This window comes from Lithobates pipiens, unplaced genomic scaffold, assembly GCF_037356315.1.
Source record: "Lithobates pipiens isolate NorthernLeopardFrog02 unplaced genomic scaffold, aLitPip1_a1.2 Scaffold_13, whole genome shotgun sequence".
Taxonomy (NCBI): domain Eukaryota; kingdom Metazoa; phylum Chordata; class Amphibia; order Anura; family Ranidae; genus Lithobates; species Lithobates pipiens.
This window is the reverse complement of record NW_027507718.1, coordinates 144,734,423-144,749,938: the sequence shown is the minus strand read 5'-3', so window position 1 is coordinate 144,749,938 and position 15,516 is coordinate 144,734,423. Positions and strand designations below refer to the sequence as shown.

General features: G+C 42.7%; 1 protein-coding gene across 3 annotated transcripts in view; it reads left to right on the top strand.

The window, feature by feature from the left end:
- The window catches only part of LOC143974381 (uncharacterized), a 44,821-nt gene that overhangs the window by 27,069 nt on the left and 2,236 nt on the right, over positions 1–15,516 (top strand). The window contains exon 1 of one of the 3 annotated variants that reach the window (XR_013272202.1): positions 3,538–3,939. The exons of 1 other annotated variant lie outside the window; for it this stretch is intronic. Coding sequence is in view for 1 of the 2 variants with exons in the window: in XM_077475678.1 (XP_077331804.1) it covers positions 4,281–5,882 (1,602 nt within the window). In the remaining variant the exon portion in view is untranslated. Of the gene's footprint in view, positions 1–3,537; positions 3,940–4,280; positions 6,453–15,516 lie in introns of those variants that run through there. One more of the 3 variants, XM_077475678.1, reaches the window with a different exon arrangement.

The window sequence follows — 15,516 nt, the reverse complement described above, 5'->3', positions numbered from 1 at the left end:
GTTCATTTTCGCCAGCTGATGTACCAGATAGATCAAAATGGCTAGGGCCAGGCATGTAAGCATGATTATATCCAGGACCATTATGGCTTACTCGACCAAAATTACAAGCCAGTGGGCCCCACACCTCCAAACGTGGGATACCCTTGTGACCATGTTTAGAAAGCACGTCCCTGGTTCTGATTAGGGTTATAGTATGGTGTAACTCGACCATGACCACCCCTAGTACTCTGATTCGGTCTCTATGAGCGTTTGGGGGAGGTGGATAATAGGTAGATGGTGGTCCACCTCTTCCATTAGCCAGTGTTCTATAGGAGGATTGATAGGAACCCCTCCTACCTTTATTAGGGGGTCCCTGTTGTTGAAAAGGTGGGTTCTCAACTGACTGACTGTACCAACTGACTGAGATCCCCTAACGTGGTTGGCAGGTGTTGCAATCTCCACCTCTATATTACCTACATTAGCCTGGTCAGTTAGGAGTTTTTTCTGCCAGTCAAAAGCTACCCCTCCCTGATAGTCCACCAGGTCCTCTGTTATATTTATTATTTTTTTTATTTTTTTGTTCCCTATCCTCTTTTTCTAGAACTTTAAGTAAAACCTGAGATTTATCCTTATATTCATTTGTATCTCGTAATGGGATCAGCTTCCCTTTAATGGACTTCATTTCTTCATCCAAATGGGAACATTTAATTCCCTTTCTTTCAATTAAGAAACGGAAGAAGCTGACCCCAGCCTCATTAAAATATTCAAACCAATCTTCCAACTGGACTTAGCCTCTTTGTGGGCTGACCTTCCATCTAAGACTTCAGGGAATCATATTATTTTTTACATAAGTTTGCAGGTAGGCTATGTCCCATTGGGTATGGGTTCCTGACACAGTTAGATTTTTAAGTCTAGTAAAAAGACCACTTATGTCTCCCTCCTCAGTTTTATAAATTTCAAAGACCCCCTCTGTGTTGACCTCTCTCGAGGCCCTATACTCAAAAATATCCATAACAATGGAAATAGAAGTAAAAGTAAGTGATACCGTTAATTAGAATAAAGCAGCAATATTGTTGGTATCAAGATAAGCAATAGAATAAAAGAAAAATACCGCACTGATAACATCTAAAACAAACCACCAAAAATAAATAAAATGAATAACTAAGCAACCGCTAGAAGTGAGATACACACATATAGTTAGGAAAAAAGTAGCAGCACTAATAAGTGAGCAAAACCAGTCAAATAAACAAACAATATGATGGCCAATAAAAAAAATAAAATAAATATATATATATATATATATATATATATATATATATATATATACACTCAAAATGAATAGTAAAATCAAGAAAAAACAAGAAAAAAATATCTAATATATATAAATATCAATAAAAATAAATAAAAATCCATGGGTGATATAAGGTAGAACTTCTTCCACTAAGAATCCGGTCACAACCAACAATCAGTGAAAAAAATGTACATAATAATTTGAAATCAGGGATATTTCCTCCACCACCACCAAAGTTTGATCACCCCAAGAAATGCACGCTTACCAAATGGCAAGCTAAAAAGATTAAAAGATTAAAAAAGGATGAGAGAAAACCAGGAACAAAAGGTATAGGTAAAAATACCTGTGTCCAAAACATAAAACATCCCTTTAAGACGGTCTTTATGGGAATTGATAAATATCGCCCCGAGTGGAGAGGGAGTTCTCTGGTCAGGAACATTTCCTGGTTGGAAATGTTTTGGGTCCACAAAATTAGATGTTACACCCCTTATGGTCTAAATGTGGATGTGGACACAAATGCCTTTATAGACAATTCTTGAGGCACAATTTTTAGATGGTTGTCTAATAAGTCCTATTGTTGTTTATGTACTTTGATTGGGTATTGTAAACTTGATGTGAGTCAGAGAGCAACATTGGTAGTTGACCAATATTCACTAACGGGTTTTTGGTCATAATTCCAATTTTTGTCATCCTTAGACCCTTTAGAGTGTCTTATGTCCTGTTTTTATTAGATTATACCTGTTTTATGATTGGCCAATTGGCTGTTTTTTTCCTAATGAGCGTATGTGGGATATCTACATCTAGCCTATTTGTGCACTTTTATACCTTTTTTGTTGTGGGAGGGATGGAGTGGGCTGGCGCTTTTTTTTTCTCTTTTTGCGTGCCTACTGACATCTGTGTCCCATAACTATATTATAACTGTATATGTTTTTGTATCCTTGAGGGTATTTTTATATGCCCATAGCCTGGTTAATACAGTGGAGTATCTGTGGAGACCAACGTTATCCGCAGGTTTATGTTTTGGACACAGGTATTTTTATTAATACCTTTGTTCCTGGTTTTCTCTCATCCTCTTTTAATCTTGTTTAGTAATGTAATTTTTAAATATATTTTTACTAATACCTATCATGACAGACCTGGCGTCCTGCTGGTCCTCCTTGCATTTTGCTTGATGTTGCGGTCTGACTCACATTGAGGCTTGGTTCTATTTATCTTCATATATAACGCGATGCATCAGTGCGTCGCCCGTGACCCAGACGACATCATTATTTGATGAAACGTATGTCGGGAGGAGCTGACATGCTGACATCATCGCATACAGGTGTCTAAGTGGACAGGAGTTCTGCACAGCCAGCCGGCTATTTTGCTATCTGTTAACTGCAACATTGTAAGTGTAATTTTTATTATCGGATTAAATGGTTATCATCAGAATTATGCTACTGTATGTTGAGTCTTTTTCATTCTGGGTATCATCTGATTACTGTAGAGATAATCTTTCTGATCGGGGGTTTCGTACTGTTTTGCTGGCCATACCCCACGGATCACTTGGAGGCTCCGGTTTCCATCCTTGGATAAAGGCCCTGACCGGGTACTTGGTCGCAAGCTGATTTAGCTTGCCATTTGGTAAGCATGCATTTCTGGTGGTGATCACACTTTGGTTGTGGTGGAGGAACTGTCACTGATTTCAAATTATTGTGTACATTTTTTTCACGGATTTTTGGTTGTGACCAGATTCTTAGTAGAAAAAGTTCTACCTTATATCACTCCCAGACTTTTATTTATTTATATTGATATTTATATATATTATATATTTTTTTCTTGATTTCACTATTAATTTTGAGTGTATATCTTTTTTAATTTTTATTGGCCTATGTCCATCATATTGTTTGTTTATTCAACTAGTTTTGCTCACTTATTTGCGCTGCTACATTTTTTCCTACTATGCACATTTATGCAACCACATCATTTTATTTTTTTATTTTTTACTTCCCTTCACCTAAAATATTTCAGTTTGTTGTTCAACTGAGTTGTACAGTTTATAGGTCACATTAAAAGTTGGAAAAAGTTCTGAAATTATTCATCTTTGTCTCATTTTTTTACATCACAGAAACCTGACATTTGAACAGGGATGTGTAGACTTTTTATATCCACACTATTATATATATATATATATATATATATATATATATATATATATATATATATATATATATATACACACATACACAGAGAGAGAGAGAAAGAGAGAGTAGGTTCATGTTGTAGTACGGGTCTATATTTATCATTGATTTACAAAGAACTTGGGATAATGAGTTATTAACTATGATATTTTTAAGGCGATATATATGTGTATGTTTCTGCATACATTGATTTCACTGAGCTCACAGATAGTCAGTCACTCACAGATGGCCACATTGTCTTGGCACCATTGTGGCTAGTCTTTTGTGGGTGCCAGATAAAACCAGCTTTTTCGCGCTTCTTTCAAGCCTATAAATTGCCAGTCAATACAGAAGGCCATTGAACTTCATCTAGGACGGAAAGTGCCTAGGACTTGCACAGATTGTCGTCTCCAGAAGCTGAAGAAGCTACAGGGGTTCCCTGGATTGAAAGCTGAATGAATTTTTATCTTTGTATTGTATCATCTGTAACACATCTGTAACCGAAGCTAAGTAAATCTACTTTTTATTACATTCTATGTGTGTGTTTTAATCCTTGCATTTACTGACCACATATCTGAAAGGGTAAATATCTAAATGAACCTAGGGTTAAATATAACACACAATTTAACCCCTTAATACATAATTGGGCTGTGAGCAGGATATTTAACCCTTTCAGTGCTGGTTTGAAGTGCAGTGATTGAGCTTAGTAATACTGTTATGAATTGTAATGTTTTTTGACAATTGGGAAACTGTATTATTAGTGTGCACTGTGATAGCAGGTTTGTTGTTAGCTTTGCTTTGGTGGCATTATAGTAATTTAGCACGTGGTGTACACGTAGTGAAGAGAGAGGATGTTTAACTGGATAAAAAGAGCGAAGGGGGGAGACAGTCGAAAGAGCCCCATCCCAGAGTGGGCAGATTCTAGACGCTGGTCTACTCTGGCTCGTGAATTGATCAAGTATCAGGATGCATTTAAAGTGGAAGACCCCCGCCATTGTCTCCTAAACCTTGATTTGTCTCGATATTCAAAATCAGAGCAGAAAGCTGCATATTTATTAGGATGGATATTTTTGCAAGCGCTCATAGATGAGACAAAAAGGAGAGAAGCTGTTGATGTGGAGCTGCAGGCAGTAACAGATCAACTTCAAATCCTAAAGGAATGTTTTAGATCTTCTGAAAAACACAAGGAAGAAATGGAAACACAGTTTTCAGAGTATGTAGTGAGAACTGTAAATAAGCAGCGTAAAAAGAACGGTAGGAGGAGATTACCAGGAAACAATGCTGCAGTGAAAGTACGTACCCTGGTTACCAGGGGAGATTGGGAGGAATTAACATATTGGTCAGGTTCAGACACAGATAAAGAGATAGAAATTGGTCAGTTAGAAGCAGGCAAGGCTCGTCCTATTGTTACGACGAGACAAAGGAGAGAAGTGACTGGACGAGCCAGTTCAAGCGGTAGTAATGTTCTTTCATCTGAAGATACATCCCGCCCAGCACAGGCAGCTGAACAGCAATATACAGAAGAGACGAGGTCTTACACAGCAGGGGAGCTTACGGAGCTAGGACAGAAATTTGCCCAGAGACCCAATGAATGCTTATTGTCATGGGTTTTGCGTGTGTGGGACCTGGGAGGAGATGGAATACTTTTGTCTAATAGAGAGGCAGTGGGGTTAGGCAGCATGGCCAAAGACCCCAGGGTAAGACTTTACCTGAGGAGAGCGAGGGACACGACGGTCGTTTTCTCCCTTTTGCATCTGATAAGAGATTCTATAGTCCAAGTTCATGACACTCCTACAGAACTTATGGATTTAACTCCTTGGCGTACAATAGGGGAAGGAATTCACAGGCTGCGAGAATATGGGTGTGTAAGTGGATTGATTGCAGACCCTCTAATGGAAACTCCTACTGTGCATGATAATTGGACAGGACCTGATATGGCTTTGTTCACGGCACACATGAGAAATAAATTTCTTGCTAACGCCCCGTCCCATTTAAAGGCTCCATTGTTTACAATGTTGAGTGCTATTGATGCAAAGAAAGAAAAAGTTCACGAGGCAGCGGCTTTACTGGGACAATTAGGAGAATTGGAGAGAGTTGGAGACAGGGTTAAACAAAGGAGTGTGGAAGAGAAAGATCCTGTAGAGAGGTTGAAGATTACACAAAGAGAATTATTTTTAGATCTTTTACAGAGCGGTGTACCAATATCAGAGATTGATGGCATACAAACAAGTTCTCTTTTAAAACGATGGAAAGAATTAAAATCAAAAGGGAAATTAAAATCTAGCTTGCCTAAGAAGGTGGCAACCAGTGATGTAGAGGATTTGCCTGTGTTTCTTTCTGCTCCTCCTGTGGAGAGAAAGTCAAACCCTTATGGGGCGGCAGCAGAAGAATTAATGAAACACAAAAAGAAATTTGGGAGCAGAGGATGGGAAGTGCCCACTCCTCTGGAATGACAGGAGGGCGGATCCTCTGTGCCACTGGTTCAAGTTAACATGCTGAAATCAGGGGATCACCGCCCATATGTATCAGTGGCAATATATTGGCAAGGACAACATAGACCACAAAGGGTTACTGCATTGTTAGACACAGGAGCTGAAGTGACTTTGTTTCACAGCATCAAAAGTCAAAAACATCAGACCACAGGGGTAGTGGCAGTTGAAGGGCTGGGAGGACAACACACATGGGCGCACAAGGTATACTGCAGATTGCAAATTGGAAAAGGCCCCATATTTAAGGCACAAGTTTTAATATCTGAGCTACCTGATAACATACTGGGAATGGATATCTTGAGGGGTCAGACAATCCAAACTGATGCAGGTGTGTTTTCATTTGGTAACTCAGTGCGTTCTTTCTTTGTGTCTGCAGTAAAACCTATCATCAGGGGACATGCAAAGTGGACGCCAGTGTACATCCCTCTGCCCAAAGACCCTGTTAATCTCAAGCAGTACCGCATACCTGGAGGACACCAAGAAGTGACTGACACAATAAAGGCCTTGCTGGATGTAGGAGTATTCAGGCCTGCGGTGAGCCCCTTTAACTCGCCTATTTTTCCTGTAAGGAAACCAGATGGAACTTATAGGATGACAATAGACTATCGAGCGTTAAACAAAGTGGCTCCACCCCTTGCAGCAGCTGTCCCAGATATGGTGTCACTTGTAGAGACTATTTCTCAAACTGCTGGAGAAAGGCATGCGGTACTGGATTTAGCAAATGCATTTTTCTCCATTTCTATTGATGAGGAATCACAAGATCAATTTGCTTTTTCTTGGGATGGAAAACAGTATACAGCCAATGTTGTCCCTCAGGGCTATTTGCATAGTCCAACAATTTGCCATGGTATGGTAGCCAGAGATCTGGATATGTTACCAAAACTGGACTGTAACCTGTATCATTACATTGATGATATCATGCTCTCTGGTAGTACAGAAGAACAAGTAAGACAAGACTTGACTACAGTGCAGGCCCATATACAGAAAAGAGGACGGGCCATTAACCCTACAAAGATCCAAGGACCAGCTACAAGTGTCAAATTTTTAGGAATGATTTGGTCTGGGCCCATCAAGACTATTCCACAACCTGTATTAGACTCTATTGCAGCATTGAAGCCTCCCAAAAATGTGAAAGAGGCTCAAAGTTTACTCGGTTTACTGGGTTTTTGGAGACCTTTCATTCCTCATTTGGGCCTGATTCTCAGGCCAATTTATAATGTTACCCGGAAAAAGACTGTATTTTTATGGGGACCAGATCAGCAGTTGGCACTAGACACTGCTAAAGAGACTGTAAGGACACAGCACTCTTTAGGCCCCTTGAAACCAGATCATCCTTTCATTTTAGATGTGACTGCAACTGAACATGGGATGTCGTGGGGTCTATGGCAGAAAGGGCAAAATCCAAGGGATCGGAAGATACCATTGGGATTCTGGTCCAAACAGTTCACCGCTGTACAGAGAAAGTACAGTCCCTTGGAGAAGCAGTTGCTGGCTGCCTACACTGCATTACAACATGTGGAAGTAACAACAAAGCAGCAGTTTGTGACAGTGAGGACTGACTTACCCATTTCGGGGTGGGTGAGACGAGAAGGTTTCCAGGCTCATACAAGTGTGGCACAAAAGCAGACGCTACAGAAATGGAAATGGTACTTAAGTGAAAGGGCTAACATTTCATCTCAGGATCCCAGTCAGATATCACAACAACTGGCTGGACATGTGGACTTTGAATCAAAAGTTCCTGAGTTGCCTCCAATGCAAGTGGGAGAATCACCTTTCAAGGAAGCACCTCTTTTTATTGAGCTGTCAGATGAAGACAAACAAAATGCTTGGTTTACAGATGGATCGGCCAAAATCACCCCTCAGGGTAGAGTATGGACTGCAGCAGCTTTCCAGCCAGGTACTGAAACGGTGATTCACCAAAGTGGTCAGGGTGGATCGAGTCAATATGCTGAGCTCCAAGCTGTGTATATGGTGGTGCAAGATATACCAGGAAATTTGATCATCTATACAGATAGTTGGGCAGTATTTAAAGGACTAACTACTTGGCTAAGAGCATGGAAACAAGAAAACTGGCAAGTAAATGGAAAAGAACTGTGGGGTGGGCCTCAAATCTGGGAATTTTTGTGGCAAGAAGGTCACAATCAAATTATTCAAATCGGACATGTCCACGCCCATAGTGGAGATCTTAACAATGATACGGTTGATGGACTTGCACAAGTGTCTGTTGCTAACCAAGAGAATGACACCATTTTGGAAATCTTAGGAAAATGGGCACACAGTCAATCCGGACACAGAGGTGCATAAAGCACGTGGCAATGGGCGCAACACAAAGGCATACCATTAACACAGACTCAGGCAAAAGACATTGTAGCCCAGTGCCCCCACTGCCAAGAAGCAAAGAAATGGCCACAAATGACACCCATGCCAGGAAACATTTACAGAGGTCAGCAACCAGGACAAGTCTGGCAAGTAGACTTCATAGGCCCCTTGCCAGGAGGAAGAGGTGGATTGAAATATGGTGTGTGGACACATATAGTGGACTTTTGCAAGTTTCAGCTACTAAGCATGCGGATCAGAAGACAACCTTGAAACTTATGCAATTGCTGACACAGCATTATGGAGTGCCTCAAGAAATCCAATCAGACAATGGCACACATTTTCCAGGACAAGCCGTTAAACAATGGGCGGAGGAACATGGTGTACACTGGGTGTTTCACATTCCCTATCATCCACAAGCAGCAGGTTTAATTGAGAGAATGAATGGTTTGCTTAAAGAGCAAATACGGAAATTAACACCTACACGCACACTCAGGGGGTGGGATAAGGTGATACAAGAAGCAGTGTACATTCTGAACAATAGATTAGTAGGACAGAACACTCCTATGCAGCGAATGTTGGGAAGTGGTGTTGAAAGTGCAGGAGAATGGGTAGTCACTCTAACTACTAAAGGTCCAACAATTCCTGTAACTCAACCCATACCAGTTACAATGCTCCAAGATGTGGAAGTAAGCGGGGGTGAGGGGGAAGTGAATCCTAGCCCTGACTCCCATATATCAGTACCTACTGGCATTTTCGTTTCAAATAATTTTATTGAAAAGTCAAGTAAGACACATAGAAATAAGCAGAACAGTTTACATTAGTATCTGTAACGGATTATAATTAAATGAGCTGTTACTAAAATTCGCAAATGCAAATAATCCAAAGAGTGCTAAAGCACGTTCGCGTGTCCTTCGCGCAAGAAAGCTAACAAACAAAAAGCATCCAGGAGGAAGGTCAAGGGAAAATATAAATAAAAGAAACTAATAATTACCATAAGAGAAAAAACATGTAACGAACAGTGCTGTAGTGGCAGCTATTACTACAGATGATATCATAGCATAAAGTTCCGCTAGGTGAATATTATCTATGTAGTAAGGAGAGAGAAAGAGAAGGGAGAAGAAGACAGGGTGAGAGGAAAGAATAAGAACAAGAAAAGGGGTTCAAGGTGGAGAAGGAAGCAAAGAAAAAAAGAGAAAGAGATATGGTCGGAAGGCCTGAGGGAGCCCCAACTCTCAAGTTACTAAAATACAAGGGCTAAGGGGCCAAGAGACGTGAGTCAAAATCTTTTGGTAGATAGTGATCTACCCATGGCTGCCATATTTTGTTAAATAATGGGATCTTATCTAGCACAACTGCTTCTATTTTAGCGTGTATCATCGCTTGTGTGATTCTATGTTTAGTTTCAGTTATATTCAGGGATGGTGTCCTCCAGGCTCTCGCGATCGTTTGTTTAGCTGCAGTTATCACTTGAAGGAAAAGTCGATTTTGGGCTTTATTGAGATCTTGGGGCAAACAGTTTAACAATGCTGAAGCTGGGTCTGGGATCACAGGGAATTGTAACAATGTAGTTAGCAAGTGGAAGACCGAAGACCAGAAATTTATCACGACTGGACATGTCCACCAAATGTGGAGGTGGGTGCCCCGTTCCTTACAGCCCCTAAAGCAATCAGGCGAATAGCCAGGTACGAATTTAGAGATTCTAGAGGGGACCAGATACCACCGCATCAGAACCTTGTAATTTGCTTCAGATGCCACAACATTTTGCGATGAATTTTTAGTATTATTCCATATATCGGTCCATGACTCTAAGTCAAGGTTGAGTGATAAATCCTTGGCCCATGCGGTGGCATAAGGTGGGAGGTCATCAGCTGTATCGGAAAGGGAAGAATATAGACAGGAGATAATACCTGGGGCATGGGGGTCAGAGGAGCATATGGATTCAAATGAGGACATGGAGTTAAGATTAGGGTGAGGGGTAATATGCGCTCGGAAAAAGTGAATTATCTGTAGATAGCGAAAACACTCTTCGGGGGGCAGATGGGCCCGAGCCTGTAGATCAGAAAATGTTACAAAGGTCCTTCTCGAGGAAAAGTCACAAACTCTTGTAAGATTTGCTCGGGACCAAGCTGTAAAAGTGAGTGGTTCTGCAAAAGCCGGATAAAAATTCGGGTGACCTATAAATGAAAGCAGAGGAAAATGTGGAGACAGCAATTTGAAGGGAGTACATACCTTATGCCAAATTTTAAGGGAATGACTCGTCACGGGGTTTGTAAGTGATCTACAGGTCTGTGGGGGAAGCCAAAGTAAATTAGAAACAGAGATGGGATGTGCCTCGACTGCTTCCAGACTGACCCACAGAGGGATTTCGGACACGGCGTGGTATAAGGTCAATTGTGATATCTGAGCTGCATAATAATAATTCCTAAAATGTGGAATACCCAGGCCCCCAGGGAGTTTATGTCGGAAAAGAACAGCCTTAGAGACCCTGGGTCTGATGTCACCCCATATATATTTGAAGGCTCGACTTTGAATGGCTTTGTGAAAGTATAATGGAACCATAACCGGGAGTACTCTATATAAATACAACAACTTGGGTAGTAGGGACATTTTAATAGCCGCAATGCGACCAAGCCAGGATACACATAGGGGTCGCCAGGAGTTAAGGAGGGAAGATAATTTACGAAGCATGGGTAAATAATTGATTTTGTATAAATCTGCTGGATTACTGGTTAATTTCACACCTAGATAGGGAATATAGGAGGTGGACCATTGAAATGTGTAATTTGTGCGTAAAATTTGAAGCGTTTCAAGAGGAAGGGATACCGCTAAAGCCTTAGACTTAGCCTGGTTCACTTCGAGGCCTGAGATTTGCGCAAACGAGTCAAGGAGTTTAAACAAATTAGGTAAAGTAGTATGGGGTGAAGTTATAAATAGGAGGGCGTCATCCGCAAAGAGACATAATTTATGGGTTGTGGAAGCTATTTCTAATCCCCTGATATCGGGGTTAGATCTAATCAGAGCTGCCAGGGGCTCAATGGCAAGGGCAAAAAGCAGGGGCGACAAAGGGCACCCCTGCCGAGTGCCACGTTGGATCGGAAATCTGTTAGAGTTAAAGCCGGAGTATCGAACGAATGCTTGGGGATTGGCATATAGGGTCTCAATCCAGCGAAGGAAGTGAGGGCCAAAGCCCCATTTAGACAAGATATACATAAGATAGGGCCATGAGACGGTGTCGAACGCTTTTCGAATGTCGAGGGATAGAAGATGCATAGGGACACCCCGAGCTCTCGCTAAATGTTGTAATAGAATAACCCGGCGAACGTTATCACTGGCTTGACGTTTGGGAATGAATCCTACCTGGTCTCTATGAATCATCCCACCAATATGTGGGTTCAGGCGTGTGGATAAGATTTTTGCTAGAAGTTTAACATCTAGATTCAAAAGTGATATCGGTCTGTAGTTGGACCATACAGAGTGGTCAGCATCAGATTTGGGTATCATAGAGACCGAAGCAGTAAGCGTCTCGTTACCGAATAGTCCCCCTTTCAGCAAGGCATTAGAGGAGTTCGCCAGGAGAGGGGCCAGGACTTCCATAAATTTTTTATAATATAACCCTGTGAATCCATCAGGACCAGGTTGTTTATTAGGTTTAAGTAGTTTTATGGCTTGAAGTACCTCGGAAGGCGAAATTTCTTCTTCAAAGGCGTTGCGAATGGGGGTAGAGAGGGTAGGCATCGGTAAATTACCAAATAAAGCCTCGGCTTTATCTAGAGGAAAGGGGGCAGGAGATTCGTATAATTTAGCTAAGCGTTTGGAGAATTCGTTTACTATTCTGGCCGGGTTGCTAGTATGGGTCCCATTGTGGAGTTTAAGCCTAATTGGTTTATGAGTACGCTCCGGTTGTCTGAGGCGAAGGGCTAAAAATGTGTCAGGCTTGTTAGATTTTGTGTAAATAGAGTGATAGGCCCTGCGCAAGGATTTGTCAGCTGCTTCAGAAAAGAGCAAGTCCAACTCGAGACGAATGTTGTCTAAGCTAGACTTGTTCGCCCCTGAAGGTGTAGCCTGAAACAGCAGGAACTGGCGTTGATATTCGGATTCTAGGCGCTGTATACGTTCAAGTCTATCTTTTTTGAGGAAAGAGGCGGTAGAAATGCATTTACCACGTATAACAGGCTTATGTGCTTCCCATAAAAGAATAGGGGAGGTGCCTGGTACGGCATTGTGCACGAGATAATCACGTAGAGCTACTTCGATATCGAGCCGAAAAGATTCGTTCGTGAGATATTTATCGTTCATGCGCCATACCCTTTCGTTAGATTGCGGTATGAGCGAAGATATAGTGGTAATCACTGCACAATGGTCGGACCAGGTGATAGGGTGGATAAGGGATTGAAGCAAAACAGGGGAGGATGCTACAGGGATTAATATGTGATCTATCCTGGAAAATGAATTATGGGGATAAGAGTAGAAAGAATAATTTTTCTTTGTGGGATTGCATTCCCTCCACGTATCTAATAAGTAGTATTGTTGGAGTAAAGATCGGAACTTAACCGATAAAGAAAGGTGGTCTGGTGCATAGGGAGATTTATCCATAGAGGGGTGTATAACTAAGTTTGAGTCTCCACACATAATCAGGGTACCTTTAAGGTGGGTTTTAATTACCTGGAAAAGATGAGAAAAGAAGGGGATGGGATTAGAGTTGGGGGCATAGTAGGAAACTAAGGTTACTTCAGATTCTTGAAGAGAGCCCGACAAGATGATGTATCGCCCCTCCGGGTCTTGGATAACTGAGGCAAAAGTAAACGGGAGGGAACGATGGAGAGCCAGGAGGACCCCTCGTTGTTTTGTAGCCGCCGAGGCCGTATACACCAAAGGGTAACTGCTACTGAAGAATTTAGGGGTACTACGCGTGGAAAAGTGCGTTTCTTGTAATGCTACTATTCCCGCTTTTAAAGATACGAAAGAGCGGAATGCTTTGACCCGTTTATTAGGGGAATTAAGACCTTTTGCATTAAGTGACAATATATTCAGGGGGGCCATGGGTCATAACATAGATGGATCCTATAGCGGAACCCGGGGTCCCCCCAGGCCATCCGACAAGAAGTAGTGAGGAAGACAAGAAAAGAGAGAGCATTAGGAGCGAAAAGAGTGTAGGAGGAAAAAGATAGGAAAACATCAGAGCAAGTATGTAAGGCGAGTAGTAAGTAAGCTGGTGCGAGTCGGAAAAATCCGGGTCGCCCGACTCTTACGTGCGTGGTCCCGAGGGCAGACATATCCGCCATGGGGAGAGCGCACTAGGCGAGGGGGAAGCAGTGGCTGTCCCTCGCAACATACCGGGACATAGGAAAATAATGTTAGTAGTAACATAAAACTGGCCAAGACGGCTTAAACCATTCAAATAGAGGTATAAAGCATACATATACAATGAACTACAAAGAACATAGCATAATAAAGGAATATAGATAACAATATTAATATCAAATCCTGTGTGCAGGGGGGAGATGAGGGATGGGGGGGGGGGAAAGGGAAAAAAGAGAGGGGGGATGAGGGGGGGGGTTGAGGGAGGGGGAGGGGAGAGAGAAGGGGGGGGAGGGAAGGAAGGGGAAGGGATAATTGACTTATAAGGGTAACATTGAAAAAGGGGTATTAGGCATAGCAAGTGCATTCTCCTTAGCTAATGAAAGCTCATGATCCATGGACCCTACTGATAAGCAAAAGATCAGCATACTAGACAAGGGGGTCCATGGGTGCAATACAAAAGGAGGAGAGAGAACCTGCTGTATTGTGTAGGAATAAAGACCCCAGGTCAAAGCAAAAAATCGAGAGTCAAAAATCAAGATTTAAAATATCAAAAATCAAAAATCGCAAATCAAAAATCAAAAAACCAAAAACCAAAAACAAAGTCAAATGTTCACCCAACACACAGGTGTCCGATAACCGTAACAAGCTATTTAAGCCATTGGGCTAAGGCTCAGAACACCCGCAGCACAGGTGTAAATAAGAAAGTAACCGATGAGGTGGAAGAAGACATTCAGCGGGGCACAAATACTCTAGGACTAAAGGGGTGTGTGGTAGAGGCTTTCGCTGGCGTACCCTTCCAGATGGATCTTGGAGAGCGCATGTCCCTGGGATCTCGTTTAGGGGTTGCTGAGTGAGGATAAGGGGTGAGACGAGCAGGGGTGCGTGGGAGTGAAGTCTCAGGTTGTTGCTCTGGCGTTGTTAGATGAAGAGACTCAAGGAGGCGTTGGAGAGCATCTGGGGAGGCACAAGTGTACTGTTGACCATTATAGGTGAAATGGAGTGCAAAAGGAAAACGCCACATGTATTTGATTTGATGGTGAATGAGCACCTGTAGCTGTGGCTTCATGGCCCTACGTTTCGCGATTGTAAGAGGGGCTAAGTCTGTAAACAACTGGTATGTGTGGCCTTGAAATGAAAGGGTCTCTTCTTTGCTGCGGGCAGCTGCAAGTAGTTGCTCTTTAGACCTGAAAAAGTGAAGTTTTACAATAATATCACGCGGTGGCCCATCAGGCTGACGGCGTGTCAGGGCTCTGTGTATCCTATCAAATTCCAGGCGTTCAATCGGAATTGATGGGGAGAGCTCCTGGAACAGAGCTGTAGTAAAAGATTGTATGTCTTGCACTGTTTCTGGTATGCCACGGAGGCGCAGATTTGCTCTCCTGGAGTGATTTTCGGCGTCTTCAAGCCGAGAAAGAAGCATAGCGTTTTCCTCACGAAGGGTGAGATGCTCCTGAGCATGGTCTTTAAGGGTCAGTTCCATATCATCTGCCCGGGACTCAAGGTCAGCAGTGCACTGTCCTAGTTCACGTATCTCACGTGTCAATTTAGTAGTTATTTGCTCGGAGGTCGCCTTCAGGGCCTTATGGAGCATTTTTTCAAAATGGGCGAGAAGGTCAGCTTGCGGCATACCTGGGGTTGGGAGTGCGGGGAAGTCCTCCATATTGGTTCTATCCTCCTCATCGGAATCGTCGCTGTGTGGATCAGCCGTGTCAGCGGGGTCAGCGGGAGATCTGGGGCGTTGTGAGAGAGCCTGAGCCTGTGCCTGTGCCTTCGCGGCCATCTTGGACGAGGCCCGCGCGAGCGCTTCCTTTATCGGTTTCGGCTTCGATTTACCTCGGTGTCCCGTCAGGTTCATCCCGGGGGGTGCTCGGGGGTATCGGCGAACCGTACCGGCGGGATGCCTGGTAATTGCGCTGGCGATAGTTCAATAAAGTCCCGGAACCGTTGCGAGGAGTGCGGAGCTCTAGTGGCAGACGTC